The sequence below is a fragment of the Myotis yumanensis genome, unplaced genomic scaffold (assembly GCF_028538775.1).
Source record: "Myotis yumanensis isolate MYYU_CA2020_CCGP unplaced genomic scaffold, mMyoYum1.0.hap1 SCAF_17, whole genome shotgun sequence".
Lineage (NCBI taxonomy): Eukaryota > Metazoa > Chordata > Mammalia > Chiroptera > Vespertilionidae > Myotis > Myotis yumanensis.
Genome location: NW_027223768.1, coordinates 26,475,345 through 26,497,637, shown reverse-complemented (window position 1 = coordinate 26,497,637; position 22,293 = coordinate 26,475,345). Strand labels below are relative to the sequence as shown.

General features: G+C 37.4%; 1 protein-coding gene across 5 annotated transcripts in view; it reads left to right on the top strand.

Moving 5' to 3' along the window:
• Positions 1 to 22,293, top strand: part of TPR (translocated promoter region, nuclear basket protein) — a 73,133-nt gene that overhangs the window by 50,441 nt on the left and 399 nt on the right. For 3 of the 5 annotated variants that reach the window (XM_070397199.1, XM_070397198.1, XM_070397196.1), the window contains exons 41-51: positions 1,839 to 2,036; positions 2,958 to 3,089; positions 3,296 to 3,386; positions 13,588 to 13,769; positions 14,886 to 14,954; positions 15,062 to 15,156; positions 16,524 to 16,630; positions 17,787 to 17,894; positions 18,022 to 18,181; positions 20,079 to 20,197; positions 21,870 to 21,965. In XM_070397199.1, the coding sequence (XP_070253300.1) occupies positions 1,839 to 2,036; positions 2,958 to 3,089; positions 3,296 to 3,386; positions 13,588 to 13,769; positions 14,886 to 14,954; positions 15,062 to 15,156; positions 16,524 to 16,630; positions 17,787 to 17,894; positions 18,022 to 18,181; positions 20,079 to 20,197; positions 21,870 to 21,965 (1,357 nt within the window). The remainder of the gene's footprint in view (positions 1 to 1,838; positions 2,037 to 2,957; positions 3,090 to 3,295; positions 3,387 to 13,587; positions 13,770 to 14,885; positions 14,955 to 15,061; positions 15,157 to 16,523; positions 16,631 to 17,786; positions 17,895 to 18,021; positions 18,182 to 20,078; positions 20,198 to 21,869; positions 21,966 to 22,293) is intronic. The other 2 variants (XM_070397197.1, XM_070397201.1) reach the window with 2 other exon arrangements.

Below are 22,293 nucleotides of genomic sequence, written 5' to 3'. Positions count from 1 at the left end.
GATGTTCCTGATAAGTGTTGCTTTTCTTAAAAAAGCATGTCACTTTGAGGCCCATTTTTATTATATCATGACTTCACTCTTTTTTCCATTATAGTAAACATAATCTTTATAAATGATTTTGTTTATAAACATTGTTTCTGGCTTGTATAAAAAATAGATTTTACTGAGTGTTTAAACAGGAGCCATTTCATTTTTTATAATAAAAATAAAAAGTAAAGTTAAAATTACAGTTTATTTGAGCAGCTAGCAAAATGGAATTGTGAGGAACGAGATTAAGCAAATAATTATTTTTAAATCTAATATCTTAAATGTGGTTTGAAGAGTTAGGATAGTCAGAGTTTGTGGGGTAGTAGAAGTGTCTTTGTAAAAAGACAATCCTATATAATAAAAGGGTAATATGCAGCCGAAACCGGTTTGGCTCAGTGGATAGAGCGTCGGCCTGCGGACTGAGGGGTCCGGGTTCGATTCCGGTCAAGGGCATGTACCTGGGTTGCGGGCACATCCCCGGTGGGAGATGTGCAGGAGGCAGCTGATCGATGTTTCTCTCTCATCGATGTTTCTAGCTCTCTATCTCTCTCCCTTCCTCTCTGTAAAAAATCAATAAAATATATATATATATATATATATAAAAAAAAGGGGGGGGGGGTAATATGCAAACTGACCCTAACAGAATGACTGGGAATGACTGGCCACTATGACACACACTTACCACCAGGGGGCAGATGCTCAATGCAGGAGCTGCCCCCTGGTGGTCAGTGTGTTCCCACAGGGGGAGCTCTGCTCAGCCACAAGCCAGGCTGACGGCTGCCAGTACGGTGGTGGTGGTGGGAGCCTCTCCCGCCTCCTCAGCAGTGCTAAGGATGTCTGACCGCAGCTTAGGCCTGCTCCCCACTGGCAAGTGGACATCCCCTGAGGTCTCCCGGGCTGCCAGAGGTATGTCTGATTGCCAGCTTAGGCCCAATCCCCCAGGGAGCAGGCCTAAGCCAGCAGGTGGTCATCCCCCGAGGGGTCTCAGACTGCGAGAGGGCACAGTAATAATAATAATACCTTATTTAGTGTATTTTCCAGACTATTTCAGGTTTGGGGAGAAAAAAATTAGGTTGCAGAATATCTGGTTAATCTGTACATTGATTACATGTTGAAATAATGTTTTGGCTCTGTTAAGTATATTGTTAAAATTGATTTGCCCTATGTCTTATCTTTTTAAATAACTATTAGAAAATTTTAAATTGCATATGTGAATCACACTGTGACTTGTTAAATTTCTGTTGGACAATACTAATCTTACAATATCATGTTAGTAGTTTTGACACACATCTGTATATTTTGTGTGTGTGTATTATAAATTATTTTTACTTGATTTTAGAGAGGAAGGGAGAAAGAGAGAGAGAGAGAGAGAGAGAGAGAGAGAGAGACAGACAGACAGACACATGAACAGGAGATACATTGATCAGTTGCCTCCCAAAGCTCCCAAACTGGGGATCAAATCCGCAACCTAGGTATGTACCCTGACTGGGAGTTGAACCCTGGACTTTCTAGTGCACGGGATGATGTTCTAACCAACTGATCCACACCGGCCAGGGCTATTTTTTTTTTCTTCTTTTTTATTGGAGTATTACCCAATGAGACTTATTATAATCCCTCTATCAGAAGACAATAAAGAAACCCAAAGGTTAATCTTCTTTTATTTGTTTTTAAAATTTTTTTGAAAACCATGTTTTTAAAAATAAAATGCTCGTAGTCCATATGTGTTCTTTAGTTTTTCCTTGGATCTATGGTATGTTACTGATAGATTTAGGTATATTCAACTTTTTATAAATTTTTTTTAACTTTTAAAGGGAGTCACCCAGGCAGATTATACTCCAATGGAAGACAGTGAAGAAACCTCTCAATCTTTACAAATAGACCTTGGAGCCCTTCAGTCAGATCAGCAAACAACTTCATCCCAAGATGGTCAAGGCAAAGGAGATGATGTCATTGTAATTGACAGTGATGATGAAGAAGAGGATGATGATGAAAATGATGGAGATCATGAGGTTTGAAATCATCCATTGTTTTTGTTTTTAATTTATCTTTATTGTTCAAAGTATTACATATGTCCCCTCGCCGCCCCCCCCCTTTCCACTACCTCTGGCCCACACCTTTCCCCCCTCCAGATCTGTCACACTGTTGTCTATGTCCATGGGTTGTGCATATATGCATATAAGTTCTTTCAAATGCTGAAATCATCCAGGCATCAAACAATAAATTCTGATTTTCTGTCAGTATAAATCAGTGATTTTGCTTTTTCTTTTACCCTGATTAGCTCCTAAATTAACATTTTATAGTGAAATTGAGTGTAGAACAGTGATGGAAAACCCGTTTGTTTTTTAAATGATTGCTATGCACTTTAATATTTGTTAGATTAGTTAGACTTAATCTTAAATCTTACTGATGAGTGACTGGATTTACTTGTAAGATCTATGGTTTCTAGAACTAACAGAAGAAACTCTTTTTTTTTCCCTCATGGAACCGCGTATCCTTTTCAAAAGAAAATGAGATATAATAATTGAGACATATTTTCAGTGACACTGTTTTATTTTGAGAGTTAATCCTATATTGATAGCTTCACATTTTGGATTCTGTTATTAATCAAACACTGTGTTTTAAAACCTCATACTAAAGCATAATTTCATCCGTCTTCAGTGCCACATACTAAATTTAGAATTAAAGTGGACCACTTAACACCTTGTGGACATCCAGGAGCTTTAATCATTGAACTGATTAGATTCAGAATTGATTGTGATTGTATTACTACTGATTAACTTCACAGTTGCTACCACTGAACTAATCCCATAGCAACTCCTGTACCCTGATCAACAGCATGCCACATAAATTTCTAAGTATGTTATCAAGATGTGCAGAACATGTGTGCCATATCCTAGATCTTTATTTATATGTAGGGGTTTTTTAAATAGGATTATGAAGAAGATGAGGAAGATGATGATGATGATGAAGATGACACTGGGATGGGAGACGAGGGTGATGATAGTAATGAAGGCACCGGTAGTGCAGATGGCAATGATGGATATGAAGCTGATGATGCTGAGGTAACTGGTTTGAATTTTGACCATCCATTTTAAGGACCTCTTCAAAAAAATTTACTGTTCCCCAAGGGTATTAAAAGGTCTCTATTCTTAGAACACTACAATTTTTTATACCTTTGGGTTTGTTTCTACACCTTTTGTATAGCTGATTAATATTTCTTAAGACAATTATATTTAATTTGCACTTAGTATTTATATTTTGTTTTTAGGGTGGTGACGGGACTGATCCAGGTACAGAAACAGAAGAAAGTATGGGTGGAGGTGAAAGTAATCAGAGAGCTGCTGATTCTCAAAATAGTGGTGAGATTTTTTAGTCTCTTTTTCATTGAAGATTCTGATAATACTTTCTAAATTAAGATTGCATTTAATTATCACATATGTCATAAAACTTGGTTAGTAAATTGGCAAGCTAAAGATTTATGCTTGTCCTAGCTTTGTCATTTTATTCTGTCATAAAGTCTGCTATATTTATACCTTTAAAGTGCAGACATTATACTATCTTTTCTACCTCATTGGACTACTGTAAGGTTAAAACATTGAAACCTATAAAATATTACAAATGCACCGTGTGTTGCTGCTGTTCTTGTTAAGTGAAAAAATTAAATTAGGGACTTCTAACAATATTTCACAACCAGAAGAGGTCAGTCTAACAAGCTACATTTTTCAAGAGTGTGGGTATTGGAGCTTCGCAATATTAATATTGTCTGCTTATCCAATGAATAAAAGACTTTTTGACCAATATAGCATGATTTTTGTTAAATTTTTGAAAGGATGAGTTCTGGAGGGCCATTGAAATGTCGGTAGTAAAGGATTATGAGATTCATAGAAAAAAATTTAGAATCATTTTAAAAAATTGGTGATCATCTAGTATTAATATCCTGGTTTTATAGATAATATTAAGCCAAAATCATGAGTACCAGTGTAATAAAAAATTTATATATTTAGCCTAATGAAAAACTGTCTCTGAGTTTTCATATAGACCTACGTATTTTAAAGTACAAGGTATATGCTCATTTGAATTAAGGAAATTAAGGACGGGTCACTTTCCATTTTAAATTTTTAGGAGAAAAATAAACTAATGACTATTAACCATATAATGAAGAATAGTATTTAAGTGATGAGGTAGGATAAGTATCATTAATCTTAGGTAATACACATTTTATAAAACATTTGTGGATTTAAGATACATCTCTTGTATAGTTGGGATAAAGAGGGATTTTTTAAATTTATTTATGTATTTATTGCCTTATTGCTGAAACCCCTGGTGCTTTGAATGGCCAAAATTCACAATGTCAGAATTCAGGGTGAGGAAAGGTTTATTGATGGAAAAGGAGAAGATGGGAGACCTAATGGCACCTTAGATCCATCTTGCTCACTGGACTAAGTTAAGGGGCTGGGGGAATTGGTATGTGGAAGCACTGACAGGGCAAGTTTTAATTGGAGGACCTTGGAACTTAGCCATTTATGATAAAGGGGTAAACAAGACAGGATCTTCCTGGACAAGGGACCCTTGGCATCGGAAGGATTACAGTGTTCAAGTTCTGGTCCTATGGTGGGGAGTGAGACTTTGGTTCCAGGTGCAGCTGAAGGTCCAAGTGTCCTTGTTTATGCTTCATCTGTAACTTGTGGTTTTGGTCTGTTGTTTCTGAAAAGCACTGTAGTGTTTTGTTAAACAGAATAGGACCATGTTTCTGTGGTTACAAATTCCCCCTTTTTGTTGTTCATTCCTTAATCTTGGAAATAGGGCAACCAAGTCCAGGTTCAATTAAGAGGGAGGATTAGCTCTCCAGCTTTTACTCCTAGCAATTCCACGATGGTCCCTTAGCCTTAGAGGGGACATGCACGGTGTTCACTTTACAAGCAGAGACCACAGCAATGGTAGAGGTAGCATCAGGCCAGGATACCTGTACTCTAATGAGATAAAGAATAAAGTAACTTTTGTTATTATGTCCTCAAACCATGATGAGCTGGCAAGGTTCAGGAAAAGGGCAATTTTAGTTCTTAATGATTTCAAGTCACTACAAGGATTCAGCATCCAGTCCAGTTTACAAGTAGCAAACAAAACTCAAAAGACCATGGACAGCGCTAGAATCTAACATCCACAAAGGTATATTGTAGTTCTTATTGAAACATAATTTTATCTCTAAAATCACCCTGATTTTTACCAAAGATAGCCAAATTAATACTTGTGTATCTGCAAAATAAATCTAGTGTCAATAAACTTGGCGTGTCTATTTGTCTAACTGCAGCAAGAATAGTAATTAATCAAAGAAGTACCATTAAATGTGCTTTGCTGGAATTTTCCTAAGGAATATTCAGATTGAACTTTAGCCTCTCAAGACTAAGAAGCCATAAACTAATGAATATTAACCATATAATGAAGAATAGTTTTTAAGAGATGAGGTAGGGAGAGATTAATGGTACTTGGGTAATACATTTTATGATACATTTTGTAGATTTAAGATACATCTTTTGTGTAGTTGGGATAAAGAGGGATTTTTTTTTTTTCCCTTAATTCTGAAACCAAAGTTCATGCCCCTGGTGCTTTGAATGGGCAAAATTCAAACTGTCAAACTTCTGCAGTACCTATAGATTTTGGTGAATTCCTCTGTTAAGGTTTCCAACATATTCTGAGGTTCTTTCTTTGCATCTCCCAAGAAGTAACCTTAGTTCCTCACCTGGTAAGACTGCTGTGAACCATGTAAACAAAGTATCAGGCTATTTTCCCAAAAGGTTTTTTATTGGCTTCAAAAGTCAATCTTAACTCTTCAAAGATTTCTGGTCACATCTGTATCTGCCTGTCTCTCTGAAACATAACTTTAGTCAAAGCCTTGGTAATAAAACCAGTTTCCAATTGTATCCCGTTATAAAGAAAACATTATTATTGAACTTTGGCAAATAATCACTTTGCCGTGAAAATAAAAACACTCCTTGGAAGATTCTAGATTCTGGAAGGATCCAGTAGGGAGAAAAAAATGTTTCAATTCTGCTAAGAGATATAGTTTACCAAATTGCTAAGTCATTGGTAACCACGTTTCCTTTTATTTGGAAAACAAAAGATTAAAGGAGTCAACAATTTCAAATGAAAACGTCATAAAAATTGTAACCATTCTCATCAGTTCATTCAGTTCTATGAAATTGAACTTGTTCTGCTTGAATCCAGTTTTTCCTGTTAATGGCAAGGTTGTCTTTCAGGGTTCATATGGCTTGCTCAGTAAAGAGGGTATCTCAGTCACTAGAGATTGTGTAAGGTAGACCCCAAGTGGGAAACACATTTTCTAACAGTTTCTTTGCTATTGTAAAGGCATCAACCTTTTGGCAGGAGAAAGCTTCAACTCATCCAGATTACATACACATAAAAAGAAAGAACATGTCGATAACCCAAACTAAGTGGTAGTTGAATGAAGTTGAAATTAAATGTACCACGGTGGATGACGGCATGGAAAAAAATGCCAGGGAGCTGAATTAACCAGTGACCGTCTTGGGTTTCCCATAGCCCCAACTATTCATTTAATTTACAAGCATTGTTTACCCATATTAATTTATGTTACCCATGTAATTTCAACACACCAAAATAAGCCTAGTTTAATATTTCTCTTTTGTAAGGAGAGAAAACAAATCTTTTGAGATGTTTCAGGGGCATTTACTTATAATTTAAATTTGGGGACGTTTGTCAAAATATATCAAAAGATTTGGACATTTGACTAAATAATATCATAAGCCATTATGAAGCGACTAGAGGTCCAGTGCACGAATTCGTGCACCAGTGGGTCCCTCTGCCTGGCCTGCAGGATAGGGCCAAAACTGGCTCCCAAAATCCCCAAGGGGTCCCGGATTGCGAGAGGGTGCAAGCCAGGCTGAGGGACCCCACGGTGCAGGATCAAGGCCAGGGAGAGATGTAGGAGGTTGGCCAGTCGAGGAGGGTTCCAGGGCATGTCCGGCCTGTCATGCTCAGTCCTGATTGGCCGGACCCCAGCAGCAAGCTAACCTACTAGTTGGAGCGTCTGCCCCCTGGTGGTCAGTGTACTTCATAGTGAGCAATTGAGTGGCCTTAGTATATCATTAGCATATTACGCTTTGGTTGGTTGAATGGCTGACCAGTAGACCGGTCACTTAGCATATTAGGCTTTTATCATATAGGATACTTAATTATACATTTAAAGAAAAATGCATGCATACGGCCCTTACAACACAAGCACTATAGTGACAAGTACCTCAGGAGAGCTCTGGCTGAAACTACCCTTATTTCACTGTTTCTTTAGGAAAATATACTCTAACTTTCAAGTAACATGATTTTACTCTGGAAGATAACCTATTCTTAGTGCCCACAATAAGAAAATATGTACATTTTTCTTTGTCATAAAGGTGAGTGTCTTTTTTTGGAGCCTTCTCCCAATTTCCGATAAAGTTCCGTAAATTCTGAAAGAAAAAGAAAAAATGCTGTTTACATAGCAAAACTTTAGTTCTTACTATTTAGGAGATTTAGTTTTCTTAAGTAATCAAATACCTAATTAAGACAATAAAACAAAATTATTTTGATAAAGCACAGAATATTTGCTTTCTAGGCAGAAAACTTTTTCAGTTTCAGTAACAGACCAGTAGTCCTTTTTCAGTGAAGAAAAATCTAACTCCAATTTTGTATCAGCTTGCTTATTGGAGTAGTAAACACAGGTAGAATAAAAATATTTAATTCTGTTGATTCTAAAGATATGCCTATTTAACCAAACCCATTTAAAACCAGCTTTAATGTCAAATATTTTTTTAGATTATGTGATTCTGAAAAGCATTTGGGTTAGTCTGTTGTTTTTTGAGAATTCTCATATAAGCACTTGTTTGTTTAAGCCAATTTAATATAAATTAGCAATACCATACAGGGTAGAAATATCCTAGATCTAGAACAAACATATAGTGATATACATAAACATACAGACCAATGGAGACAAATCTCATAGCTTTCATTTTATTTATTTTTAAATCTTTATTGTTGAGGGTATTACAGATGTCTCCCTTTTTCCCCCTGAATTGTCCCCCTCCACCAGGTTCCCTCTCCGCCCCAGGCCTTCACCACCCTATTGTCTGCATCCATAGGGGATTAATATATATGCATGTAAGATCTTTGCCTAATCTCTTACCATCCCCCTTCCCGACCCCTTCTCTCCGAGATTTGTCAGTCTGTTTCCATGCCTCTGATTCTATTGTATTTACCAGTTTATTCTGTTCATTAGATTTCTTACTCGTTTGATTTTTAGATTCAGTTGTTATGTATTTATTGCCTCTTTATTCATATTTTTTATCTTTTTCTTTTTCTCCTTCCTCTTCCTCCTCTTAAAAGAATACCCTTCAACATTTCATGTAACACTGGTTTGGTGGTGATGAACTCCTTTAGCTTTTTCTTGTCTGTGAAGCTCTTTATCTGACCTTCAATTCTAAGTGTTAGCTTTGCTGGTTGTAGGTCCTTATTATTCATCACTTTGAATATTTCTTGCCACTCCCTTTTGGCCTGCAAAGTTTCTGTTGAGAAATCACCTGACAGACAGATGAGTGCTCCCTAGTAGGTAACTATCTGCTTTTCTCTTGATGCTTTTAAGATTTTTCTCTTTGTCTTTAGCCCTTGGCATTTTAATTATGATGTGTCTCAGTGTGGGCCTCTTTGGGTTCCTCTTGTTTGGAACTCTGTGCTTGCTGGACTTATAAGTCTTTTTCTTTACCAGGTAGGGGAAGTTTTTTGTTGTTATTTCTTCAAATAAACTTTCAATATCTTGCTCTCTCTCCTCCTCGTGGCACCCCCATAATGCAAATGTTGGTATACTTAAAGTTGTCCCAGAGACTCCTTACATTATCTTTATATTTCTTTTTTGTTTTTCTTTTTGCTCCACTGATTGGGTGTTTTTTGCTTCCTCATTTCCAAATCATTGATTTGATTCTCAGAATTGTCTACTATTGAATCCCTACAAATTATTCTTTATTTCATTTAGTGTATGCTTAATTTCTGACTCATCCTTTTTCATGTCTTTGACATTCTTACTAAGATCCTTGAAGGTCTCATTACGTCCCTTGAAGCTCTGTTTGAGTCCCTTGAAGCTCTCATTAAGATCTTTGAGTAACGATGTAACCATGGTTTTGAACTTTGTATCCAATAGTTTGTTTGCTTCCATTTCTTTCATTTATAACATGTTTCTTTATTTCCATATTTTAGCTGCTTCCCTATTTTTGTTTCTATGTATTAGGTAGAGCTGCCTAATTGGTAGAATTGCCTTGTGTAGTAGGTGTCCTGTAGGGCCCAGTGGCTCAGCCTCCCCAGTCACTTGAGCTGGGCACTCTAGGTATGCCCTTGTGTAGGCTGTGTGCACAGTCTTGTAGTTGGACCTTGATTGCTGTTGGCGTCACTGGGAGGAATTGACCTCCAGGCCAATTGGCTGTGAGTTCCAGCTGCAACTACAGTGGAACAGCAGCTGTGTAGAAGACACCCCTATGGAGCAGGACTTGCTTCAGTGGTGCTTTGATGCTCACTGAGTCTGGCCTTTGAGTGTGTAGCTTGTGGATGTGTGCAGTTAAAATCTGCTATGGTCTGAATCTGTCCACTAGGTGCTGGCTCTGGGACCTCCTGGGAGGTGCAAAGTCAGCCACTTCCTGGGTCCACCCAGCAGGAGCTACAGAGAGGAAATCCTGTAGATGGCTGCTACTTGTGTTGGACTTGTGAAGTGTCCAGGCAAGGACCAGCTGTGAAGCAAGGCAGGCAGGTGCTAGTGCAGGGTCCTGGTTGGGCCTTTTATGTATAGCAGTGATTCCCAAAGTGGGCGCTACCGCCCCCTGGTGGGCACTGCAGCGATCCAGGGGGGCAGTGATGGCCACAGGTGCATTTGTTTTCATTTTTTTTGTATTACCTTTCTATTCTGAGTTCAATAAATAGTTTCATAATTTCAAACTTCAATGTTTCTAATTTACACCTTTCTTTACTGTATTTTACGAAAAAGGTAGAAACATTAATACATATATCTTTCTGTTTAATTGCTATTAAAATTTAAAAAAAATTAATTTGCAGGGGGCACTGAGTAATATTTTTTCTGGAAAGGGGGCGGTAGGCCAAATAAGTTTGGGAACCACTGATGTATAGGTTTGGTACACACTGACTCCAGCTGCTGCTTATTTGAGAGATTTTAGGAAAGTCTAAAGCCTGAGTCAGGACAGGCCATTCATATGGAAAAGCTGCTGCAAACAGCTTGGGTGGGGCTGCAAATTGGATGGAGTGGGGTCTCAGAGAATCACCAGGGCAGAGGGAACAGTGTGAGCCAAGCTGGTGGAAACTCAGGGCTACCAGTCAGCTCTGAGATGGGGGAAGGTCCCAGCACAGGAACAATGATCCCTGCAACGACCCCCATCTGGGGGAAAGCCACCCCCAAGTTCCTGCCCTGATGCCAGACAGTCCAGTTCCTTCCTGTATGTGTCTGGGTCTCCCAAAGCTACCCAGCGCTAGAGATTGAGTCTGAGTAAGTTCATGCACTGGCCCTTTCGGGGAACACGTGGGTCTCCAGCAGCCTCCATGTCACTCAGCCACAATCCCCACTGGATTTTACAACCCGAAGTTATGGGGGCTTCTCTTACCAGCTCTGGAACCCTAGGCTAGCGGTCTGGTGTGGGCTGGGACCCCTTATTCCTCACAGAGGAAAAGCAGCCAAAATGTCCCTCCTGATTAAAAAACAAAACAAAACCCAGCACAGGTACCAGTTCAACCCATTCTGTGCCTCTGCCCCTCTTACGAGTCTCAGTGTGCTTTCTTCTTTACTTCTCTAGTTGGACTTCCATTTAGCCAGCTTTCAGGTGATTCTGAATGATGGTTCTGTATTTCAGTTGTAATTTTGATGTGGTTGTGGGAGGCAGCAAGTACCAGTGTATACCTACTCTGCCATCTTGGTTCTCAATCATAGCTTTCATTTTAAAGTGTTAGCTTTTATGGCCCAAGTACAGTGAATAATTCGGGCTGTAAAACTGGATCCAAATGGTGTTTCTGGCAGATGGACTGAGTGAGTTCGGATTTTACTCAGATGACCAAGCTTTGCATGCGGTAAGGATTCCTTTAAAGCCTTTTTAAAATAATCTGTTATCAATCAAAGAATGCATTCCATTGTCTCCAAGGGACCTGAGAGCCTCTCCTTCGAGAGTGCCCCTTATCATGGACTTGTCAGCAAACACAAACAACAGAAAATGGAAAGAAAGTGTGCACAATAAAGTTCAAATTCTCAGGAGGTAAAAAGAGTGGCTTCAGGGCGCCTGAGTTTAAAAGTGGTAGATTTTCCTGGAGTATGATGGCTAGAATGGAGCCCGAGCACACGTGGCAGCTGCCACGTGTCTGGAGATGAAGATGGGGGAGGGGAAGAAGCCACAGACCCAATATCACTTCTTAACTTCAAGCCAATGAACAGAGTACACACAGAGCGAGATCAACATATAACACACAAAGTAATTGAGTACTATCCTAACCAAATCTTAGATAAACTATACAAGTTACAGATTTCAAATTCAAGTGGCCAAACAAATGCAGCCAAACCAGTTCAAAAATCAGGTAAAAGTTCTACAATTATTCTCTTCTCCAGCAGGGAAATAAAATAAATGTGGCTTATTTCAAAGGAAAATGGAGGAGAAGGGAGTTCCTGGTTGTACACGCCAGGATGACTTACCCTACTTCCAAATCGAGCACATCGACTTGCAGAGACACAACAAATATACTTAATACAGTTTACCACAAACAAAGACACAAACAGGTAGAGCCCCGAAATCCTGATCCTACTCTTAAATGGAGGCCCCCAAGTAAGTTTAAAATGCAGATAGCTTTGTCCCAAGGGAGAGAAAGCCCACATAGAGGATTCCTGGCTGCACATTTACCCCCAAAAGGGAGCACCTTACCCCAAAACAAAACCAACGTAGATTGAAGTCCAAAGGCATTTTCTTATTCCAAATGGGCTCTGTGCTGATTTGGCCAGTGCCTGCCAGGGAGAGTACCTTCCGAGCCCCCAAGGCAAACATCTTTCCTTGGAGGCTGTTCCAGGTTTGGCCTACCACGAGCACTAGCTCATGGCTGGCTCACCAAATTGTTACTGAAAGCCAAGTTGTGTGCCCAGTGTTTAGAAAGGCCAAAACTCAAAACATTCGAGCTTGGAGTAAGGAAATGTTTATTGATCAAGAAGACACCAAGGGAGAAGATGGGAGACCTAAATGGTACCTTATATCCATCTTACTCCCTGGCCTAGGTTAATGGTTTTTAAGGAGCAAGGGGAATAGTGCTGGCAAGGCAAGTTGTAATTGGGGTCCTTGGAACTTGGTCATTTATGGTAACAGGGCATCAACACTGGATCTTCCTGGACAATAGTTTCTTGGTGTCTGAAAGGGTTCCAGTGTTCAGGGTCGATTATGTCCTGGTCCTTTGGTTAAAGGGGGAGACTTTGGTTCCAGGTACAGCTGGAGACCAAAGCTCTTTCCTCTGCACATGCTTCACTACGTGACCTGCAGTTTTGGTCCACTCTGAAATGAGCTTCAGGGTCTTTTTAGGACGGGTGCATTTTGAGCTGATTCTATGGTTACACCTGTAGGTGTTATCTCTAAATGTTACGTGTTTTAAGGGAAAATGTTCATATCCATTTTTCCCAGATACAAAGCATATAACAGATGCTCATTGAATACTTGCTAGAGAGTTTTCCTTTTTACAATCAAGCAGAAATTGGCCTAGTAGTCTGGATAAAATTTAATTAGTGGATAGATTATGAACATTGCCAATAGTTACAAAAATGCTTTTTCTGAGCATGTGTTCTTGTATTGAATTATCACAATAAGCTTGTCATGTTTAAGTACCAGGGTAGAATCTGAGAAACAGAAGCAGAAATAAGCAAAGTGACATAACCAAGGTCACAAAGCTATTAAGTGTTAAAGCTAGAATCTGTTCTAGACCTAACTTTTAAACTACTAAATTCTGTAATATCTTATTGAACTTTCAAAGTAGGTAATAGCTTCTGATGTTTCTATAATGTATATAGAAGACCCAGACATCTGAAGGACCATAAAATTCAAAATTTAGGAAAACCAAAATGTAAGAGTGTCATTATTGGGCTTTTCCCAATAGTCTTCATCCTGTTTGAGTATAATACTGATGCCATAGTGGTCTCACTCTAAGTAATTTGCCCATCTTAATAATATGAGCCAAAATGTGTTAAATATTTTATCATGTGTTAGACTATGTGCTTATGTCTACTATTTGAATCCTTCAGAAAAACCTTTCTTGTAGATTACATCTGTTGCATTAACCAACCAAAGAGGTTGAGGAACTTGGCTAAAAGCCATACTACTGATAATTGCATACCAATTATCTCTGGGCCCACCATACCTCACTACTTTCCTTCTGAAAATATTACTGAAGTGAACATTCCTAGTGGCAAGATTCATACTTTAGGGATTGTCCAAGTTATTTTGCAGTAAGTTTAATAGTTCAAAATAAGCTTCTCTTTTCCTGTAGGTGAAGGAAATACAGGTACTGCAGAGTCCTCTTTCTCCCAGGACATTTCTAGAGAACAGCCATCATCAGCATCTGAAAGACAGACCCCTCGAGCACCTCAGTCACCAAGACGTCCACCGCACCCACTTCCCCCAAGACTAACCATTCATGCCCCACCTCAAGAGTTGGGACCACCAGTTCAGGTATTAAAAGTAGTGGTCATTCTGAAAAATGAACTTTTAAAAATCTTGGCTCCTTTCCCTTTCCATTAGATATTGCCTTTTTTCCCCAGAAATTAAGTGAACCCTGTAATGTTTTGACATATTTTTATAAAATTCTTTGAGCTGAAATGAATCTCTGATTTCCTTGAAAGGACAAGGCTGACTAGAAGTTGTGCATAAGTTGAAACGGTTATACTCATAGCAAATAAAAGTCTGGTCACTGTTTCTACAGGTTACAAAAGGAAAAAGATATTCTTGGATTTTAATTAATGTAAAATGTATTTTAGCAGCTGACCACCATCTGTTTTGAAGTGGCTTTTTTTTCCCTCTAAGTTGCATGTTTTTTTAAAAAGGAAATTCTGTTCTGCTTAACAAAACATTTTTTCTCTTCATTTTTTAATAATCATACATATTAATTCCCAGTTTGAAAATTAATGAAAGTGTGCATAACCCTTTACATGTAGCACTCTTTGGACATCTGTTCATCAGAAGCTCTTGCAGAAACAGGACAAGAATAAAGGCTCTATTAATAATCTAGCTTGAGTTTTAACCCTTTAGAGCATAGGACATTTTCAAGTGTAGATCTACTAAAATACCACTGGTGAAGAAAACTGCATTATGTGAATGTATAAAGTCTTGAAAGAGTGTGTATGGATCCTGCAAAATCTATCAGTTTAAAAATGACTAAATTGAGAAACCATTTATATGTAGTTAGTACTGCTAGTAATATTTCCAAAGGATAAGTAAGCCATAAAATCCAAAAGCATACTTACTAATGAATAAATTAGTTACAAAGAAATAAGATATGATCAAAGATTAGTTTTAAATATTGGTTAATATTTTGTCTATTAGTTAATGAAATATTAGTTTAATGTTATAGACTGTATAATTTAAAAATTTGTCATAGTTTAAAATGGGTTTCTTTAGTATAAGATTAGTGGCAGTTTTTCCTGAAAAAATATCCTGATGATTATTACATCATCTGCTAACATTTTGGTTATGGTATTACCAAGTAAGCATAATAAGCTCTATTGATATTTAGTGTTTGTTTCATTGTCTAATTCCTTAAAAACAAATGTAATTCCTTTCTTGGCCCAGAGAATTCAGATGACTCGGAGGCAGTCTGTAGGACGTGGGCTTCAGTTGACTCCAGGAATTGGTAGCATGGTAAATACCTACCCCCCTATGTAAAATCAGTTTATTTGTTCAGCAAATATTTATGTAGTTGATATGTGTGTTTCTGTCATGCCTGTTTAACTCCTTTTTTGTTTTAGCAGCAGCATTTTTTTGATGATGAAGACAGAACAGTTCCAAGTACCCCAACTCTTGTGGTGCCACATCGTACTGATGGATTTGCTGAAGCAATTCAGTAAGTGAATGAAAGAGAAACATTTTGTGACTAATCAAATTCTTACTGTTTCACTGTTAATTTGTTTACATTTGATTGACTCATTATTCCTTGAGTCTTCTACTGTGTACTATTTTCAGGGGGTATTATGGGAGGGTTGAGAATGTAGTGTTGGGGAAAATTATATAGAGGGAATGAAATACAGTTGCTTCCATCAGGAATTTGTACTTTAGAGTCAGTATAACAGTGGTTAAGAACATGGAGTTTAGAGTTAGAATACCTGGGTTTGAAACCTAGCTGTTCTGCTTAATAGCTGTATCAAGTTATTTAGGTTCTCTATTCCTGAGTATCCTTATATTACTTATGGGAATGATGATACAATAGTTTCCACCTTATACGTTGTGAGAATTAAAGCATTTATTTTGCCGAAACCGGTTTGGCTCAGTGGATAGAGCGTCGGCCTGCGGACTGAAGGGTCCCAGGTTCAATTCCGGTCAAGGGCATGTACCTGGGTTGCGGGCACATCCCCAGTGGGAGATGTGCAGGAGGCAGCTGATCGATGTTTCTCTCTCATCGATGTTTCTAACTATCTCTCCCTTCCTCTCTGTAAAAAATCAATAAAATATATTAAAAAAAAAAAAAAGAATTTATTTTAATATGTTTTAGAATATTATTGGCAGATAGTAAAAAGCTTTGTAGATTGATGGTGTTGATAAGTACAGTGATCATGGTGGATAGTATTGTGAAAGTGCTAAGCATATGAGCAAATAAATATAATCTTGGTAATCTAGGAGAACAGAGGTATAAGCAATAGTCTTTATTAACACAAATGAAGAAGTGATTTATTTCAACAATTAAGAGGAAAGAGTCCGAGAATACTTAATGGGAACAGCATTGAATCCCTAACACTTATTGAGCATTTCCATAAATCAGTTTATTTAATCCTCATACCAAGAGAGTATTATTGTTGCTCTTTTATAGCACAGAGATGTTAATGAATTTGCCAGAGGTCAAACAGGCAGTTTTTGGTTTCAAACCAGTCAGTCTGGCTCTAGAACCTATGTAAACTATTGTGCTATACTAATCCACATAAAGGATAAAAAGGCTTTCCATGTGAAAATATATGTGTTTAATAGATACATAGAGATATGTTTAATATATATGTTTAGTATTTACAGAAATACATAGATTTCTAACAGATTCAAGAAATATGAGGCATATAGTTCAGAGACACGAAAGTTATTTATATATAAATCAATTCCTAATCAACTTTATTTTCAATCTCTTTCCTTCTCATTTTGTTTATGCTCATTTTTTTCTATATTCTTTTTATCATTGTGCATAGGGTAACTTTACATTTCATCTTAAATCAATTTTTGTCTATTTAGTTCCCCACAAGTTGCTGGTGTTCCTAGATTCCGGTTTGGGCCACCTGAAGATATGCCACAGACAAGTTCTAGTCACTCTGATCTTGGCCAGCTGGCTTCTCAAGGAGGTAAACAGCTAGATAAAGGCTTGTATCTCCTGGGGTTTACTTATATTTGGTAATAAACTATTGTGATGTGATTTTTTTTAAGTAAGCATATATAAAAGAAATTGAGATCTAAATACTTCCTCTAATTTATGGGGAAAGCTATAATATATGTACTATTTACAAAACATTGTCTTACATATAAATCTTTTCAACAAAGTTTGAGTTCTTTAAACATAGACCCTAGCTGTTACATTTGTATCTCTTCTGGCACCTAGTATAGCATCATCTACTAAGTGTTAAACCAGTAAACATATGTAAATACTACCACCCGTTTTAAAGTTTCTGGAAGAAATGCAACATATTTTGTTTGATTTGACAGTTTCTATTTTACCAATAAAACACAATTTAACATTTCTAGTTAAATGCATAATACAAGTTAGATATTTTCTATTAACATTACAAATAAAAAATGTTAAAATATGTGGAATAAAATGACTCCTAAGTAATAGTAGTTGGTTATTTGGACATGAATTATGCATTTCTGGAATTAATGACATTTAATCTTCATTTGGTACCCATATAGCCCACTATATTTCTGGGAAGCTATTATATAGCATTGTATATTACTTTAATAAGTCCTAAGCAAAAGACCAATCTGTAGTCCTCATCTAAGTCATGTAGTATAATGGTTTAGGATATTAGGTTTAACACTATGCCTCTACAATATGAAATTGTGAGTTAACTTCATATAAATTCAGAATTTTATGTGGCAATTTTTAGACTTGGAAGTTGCCACCACTTACTAAACTTTGTAACTTTGGGAAAGTTAATTAACCTTCTTGAAATTTAATTTTGATAGCCAAAAGGGGACTAAGTAATACCTTGCAGTTTTCGTGATAAGTAGAATCTAACATAGTTGGATATTCAGTAAAGTTACCTTCTATAAAACTATAAGAGCAGCTTTTAGCTGTTTTTTTTTTTTTTTAAAGATACTTATGTTAGTGTTAGGGAGCTTAAAGGATGTGTTTAAATTGTATTTACATTTTGAGGGATTGATGTTTGATTGATGGGCTAATTGTGGATTTTAACAAAGTTGTGTCTTTGCTGATTAATTTTTTTCTTTCAGCTACCTCGCATATTGGCACTTTTGTATTCTTTCTCATTCATTAATATTCAGAATTGTCTTTAGGTTTAGGAATGTATGAAACACCCCTCTTCCTAGCTCATGAAGAAGAATCCGGTGGCCGAAGTGTTCCCACTACTCCTCTGCAAGTAGCAGCTCCAGGTAGGTATCATCTTACTAGATTGTGTGTTTTATTGGTAAAATGGAAACTTATGAGGCATCTTTGGGCTGAAAATTAGGTAAACCACAAAGTTAAAGTGTTCGTTGCTTTTCTGGTCTTGTTTTGAAGTGAACGTATTTACTGAGAGTAGTACCACCTCTGATGCTTCAGAGCATGCCTCTCAGTCTGTTCCAATGGTGACAACATCGACTGGCACTTTATCCACAACCAATGAAACAGCAGCAGGTGATGATGGAGATGAAGTATTTGTGGAGGCAGAATCTGAAGGGTAAATGTTTACTTTGTAATATTTGCTTGCCTTAGACTTGCCAGACTTTTGCATTTGTTTTCCTTTAGCCAGGAAACAATCTGTTGAGCTGTATTTTCAGTCGCATCTTATTACAAAAGTAAACCAAGCCATCTATTTTGAAAGATTAATTTTTGCATATAATAATATTTGGGGACTTGGAGGTTGTCATTACAGAAGACAAATGTTAGCTCCCTGAACATTGCATAATATATTTATTCTAGAACAAAATATTTCTTTAAAATCACTGGTACCCTTCCATTAATGTAACTCCTTGAACTTTTCCCCAAAAAAGAAGTCTTTCTGTGAAAGTTAGGAATATTAGGAAATGATTCAACTTTCCATTTAGTAGTGGGCTTTCAAATGAACCTCACTTATCCTTAATGTGCATTTAGAACTTCTTATAAATTATAATTTATCTAGTAGTTTTCAAGACCTGACTGTATTGGTAACACATCTGTTATAAACAAAGTTGTCTTGGAGAAGTTTAACTTTCAAGATGGAATCTAATTTATTTTTAAATATATTTTTATTGATTTCAGAAAGGAAGGGAGGAGAGAGAGAGAAACATCAATGATGAGAGAGTATCATTGATCAGCTGCCTCCTGCTCACACCCCACTGGGGATTGGGAATTGAACCCTGACCTCTTGGTTCATAGGTCGATGTTCAACCCCTGAGCCACACCTGCCAGTCGGAAACCTAATTTTTATAAATAAAATAAAAAGTTGGGCTACTTCATGTGTAGAAGCAGAGCTAGAAGTAGAACCCAGATTTCCTATGTAGAGCTCAAAGATTTTGTTTTAATATATTTTATTGATTTTTTTACAGAAAGGAAGGGAGAGAGATAGAAACATCGATCAGCTGCCTCCTGCACATCTCCTACTGGGGATGTGCCCGCAACCCAGGTACATGCCCTTGACCGGAATCAAACCTGGGACCTTTCAGTCCGCAGGCCGACGCTCTATCCACTGAGCCAAACTGGTTTCGGCAAAGATTTTGTTTTGTTTAGCAATATTTTCTTGGCATAATCATTGGCCAGTTCTATATAAGGAAACAAGCAGGTCTACTTACTATGCTCTATCAGGGCTATTTAATTTGGGGGAGGTTATAGACCCTACTGAGAACACTAGCTGCCGTTAATTCCATGCCATGTATGCAGGTCATTTCATACAAGTCATTTCTAACCCATACAATACCTTTGCAAAGTGTCATCATTTTACAAGTGAGAAAGCTCAGAGTCAGAGCATGTATCTCTGGTGACTGACTCAGCCCCAGGTGCTTTAGCTTCACACCTGACCAGCACTGTTCAGCGTAGGCACACAGTCATGAGAGAGAACTTCCAGGTACGTTGTTAACTAACAACTGTACTAAGATTGAAGTTGTTTTGTACTTCTATCTCCTCACTTGCTTTTTGATGTGCTTTCTGGAATGGGAGAGAGAAATGGACTTACAGCCATTGAGCCAGGGATTTCTACCCATAGCCTGTCTCATCTGCGCTAGAGCCCCTTTTGAGTTAGTGATCTGTTAATAGTTGTGACTTGTGAATTATTTTACTACTATACTCTCCTAGAAAGTTGTTTTGAGATTTATCAAAATCTGGATAATCTATCTCCTGCAAATGTTAAGAATGTAAACATCCCTTGTCAAAAAGAAAAAAACAACTAAATTTGGAATGTGAAAAGAGGCATGAGGAAGAACCAACTTGTCCCCTGCCCCTTTAAAAATATATATGGCTACCAGTATCAGGGTTGGCAGTTTTGATTTGGAGTAGAACTCTGCATTAAGTGATAAACTATATGGAAAAGAGTTTGGAAACAATAGGATACACTCTAGGATCAGTTTTATATTTTCTAATCAATTTTTGTTTTCCTTTCTTAGTATTAGTTCAGAAGCAGGCCTAGAAATTGATAGCCAGCAGGAAGAAGAGCCGGTGCAGGCATCTGATGAGTCAGATCTTCCTTCCACCAGCCAGGACCCTCCTTCCAGCTCTTCTGTAGGTAAGTTCCAGCTGTTGACTACATGTAACTTTACACATCACACTTGTTTGCAAAAGACACTTTTATTGCTAACAATTTTATCATTTTTTCCTCCTGAATTGTAAAAAGCTTTATTTAAGAGGGAAATTTTATTTTCTTACAGGGAACTTGGTTTATATTAAAGAAAATTGGTTGTATTAGTGGTGCTAAAGGGGCTGTAGGGGGGATGATTACTAAGGAGTAGTACTTTAGGCCTCTCTCTTGCCTAAACCAGAGCAGCTCCATTTTTGTTTGTTCTACATATTGGAGTTCTACAGCGGTCTGATACACAGGAAGTGCTCAGCAACTCTCTGTATCAGACAATATGCAAAGTCCTCTCTATATATTGATTTATTTAATTCTCACATCAGTCCAATGTGGTAAGCATTCATCCCCAATTTATAGTTATGGAAACTTAAATAAGTTCTCCAAAGTTACATAACTAGTAAAGAATAGGCAAGCCCTGAGCAAATTCACAAGTTTGCCTCCAGAGACTCCAACCTTAAACAATATACTATCCCAACATGCCTATCAATTTTTAGGTAGGGAATTACTTTTATTAAAAAAATATAGTCCTCAGTCATCCACTCCGATTATTTTCACTTTGAATTGTTATAGCAGTCATTCTCCAACTGCCAGGTTTTATGGAAGACATGCTCATTACCCCGTTCTCAGTCATGGAACACTGCCATCTCAGGGTCTCTTCTCCCTCAGCTGCTTCTCTGGCACATCAGCCTAGAGCCAACATTCCTAGTTTCCAATCTCACATCCACCTTTTAGCAGCTGGTAACTTTAAATCACTGCACATTTCATTGTGAAATATGGACATTCAGAAGTAATCTTGCAGCTGAGATTAGAAATGTCTACAACTATCATTATTAATACAATTAGTGAAGTTTGGTGTCCCCAGTTATACTCTAACATCTCATGAAAATTGTTATTTCTCAGCAGAATTGGAACTAGTTATATCTTACTAGAGCTTGCATGAAAATATATGGTTCTTGTTCCCTTTTCAGTATAATATAAAATTAGGATCTCTTTAAATTTATTTGAAAATATAAAACACTAAATTTTCCCACCTGGGCAGTTATTCATTTGGTTAACAAATTTCTGAGTGTCTACCATGTGTTGTCAGGCAATTTCACAGAAAGCACTGTTAAGTGACATTTAAGTGAACACCTAAAAGAGGTTCGGGAAAGAAGCTGTGCAGTCAGTCCATGAGGCAGGAGTGTGATGTGTTCAAGCTCAGCAAGGAGGCCAGTGTGGATAGACTACAGTAAGGATGGAGAGATTAGCGGGTGACAGGATACATCTAGTGGGTCATTGTAATTGCATTGACTTTCATGGATAAAGGGAGTTTTGAGAGGGCTTCAAACAGTGACATGGTCCGACTTAAAGACTTGACAGTGTCAGTTTGGCTGCTGTGTAGAGAAGAGACTGAGAAAAGTAATGAACAGAAACAAGGAGAAAATTTAGAGGACATTCCAGGTAAAGATGTTTTAGACAGGATTATAGAGTTAAGGTTGTGGGAAGAGGTCATATTGGGATATAAAGGAATTTTCTTTTTGCCCTCTTAAAAAAACTTTCAAATATTGCAAACAATGGACTCCTGCATTCATTTAGTTTTTTTTCATCTTAATGTTTTTCTTCTTAGATACTAGCAGTAGTCAGCCTAAGCCTTTCAGACGAGTAAGACTTCAGACAACATTGAGACAAGGTGTCCGTGGTCGTCAATTTAACAGACAGAGAGGTAAATTTCTAACATCCTGACTACATAATAAGATGTGGGGTGATGATAAATGGAAGAATTTTTCTCATGCTTATTTAAGCCGCCAGCTAGTATCTCATTTTTTTTAAATGTTCCAAGGATTAACTATGCCTTGAGTATGATGTTCAGTAATATAAACATTTTGTAGACAGATGTGTGTAATGAATATGTGCTTCTGTTTCTTCCTTGAATTCAAAGTAAGATTTAGAAAAGTGCTATGTAGTTATTTGGTATATCTTTGCCTATTATACTAGCTAAACAGTCACAGAGCTTTATTCTATTGTACAAAAAGTGTAAAATTTTAATATCT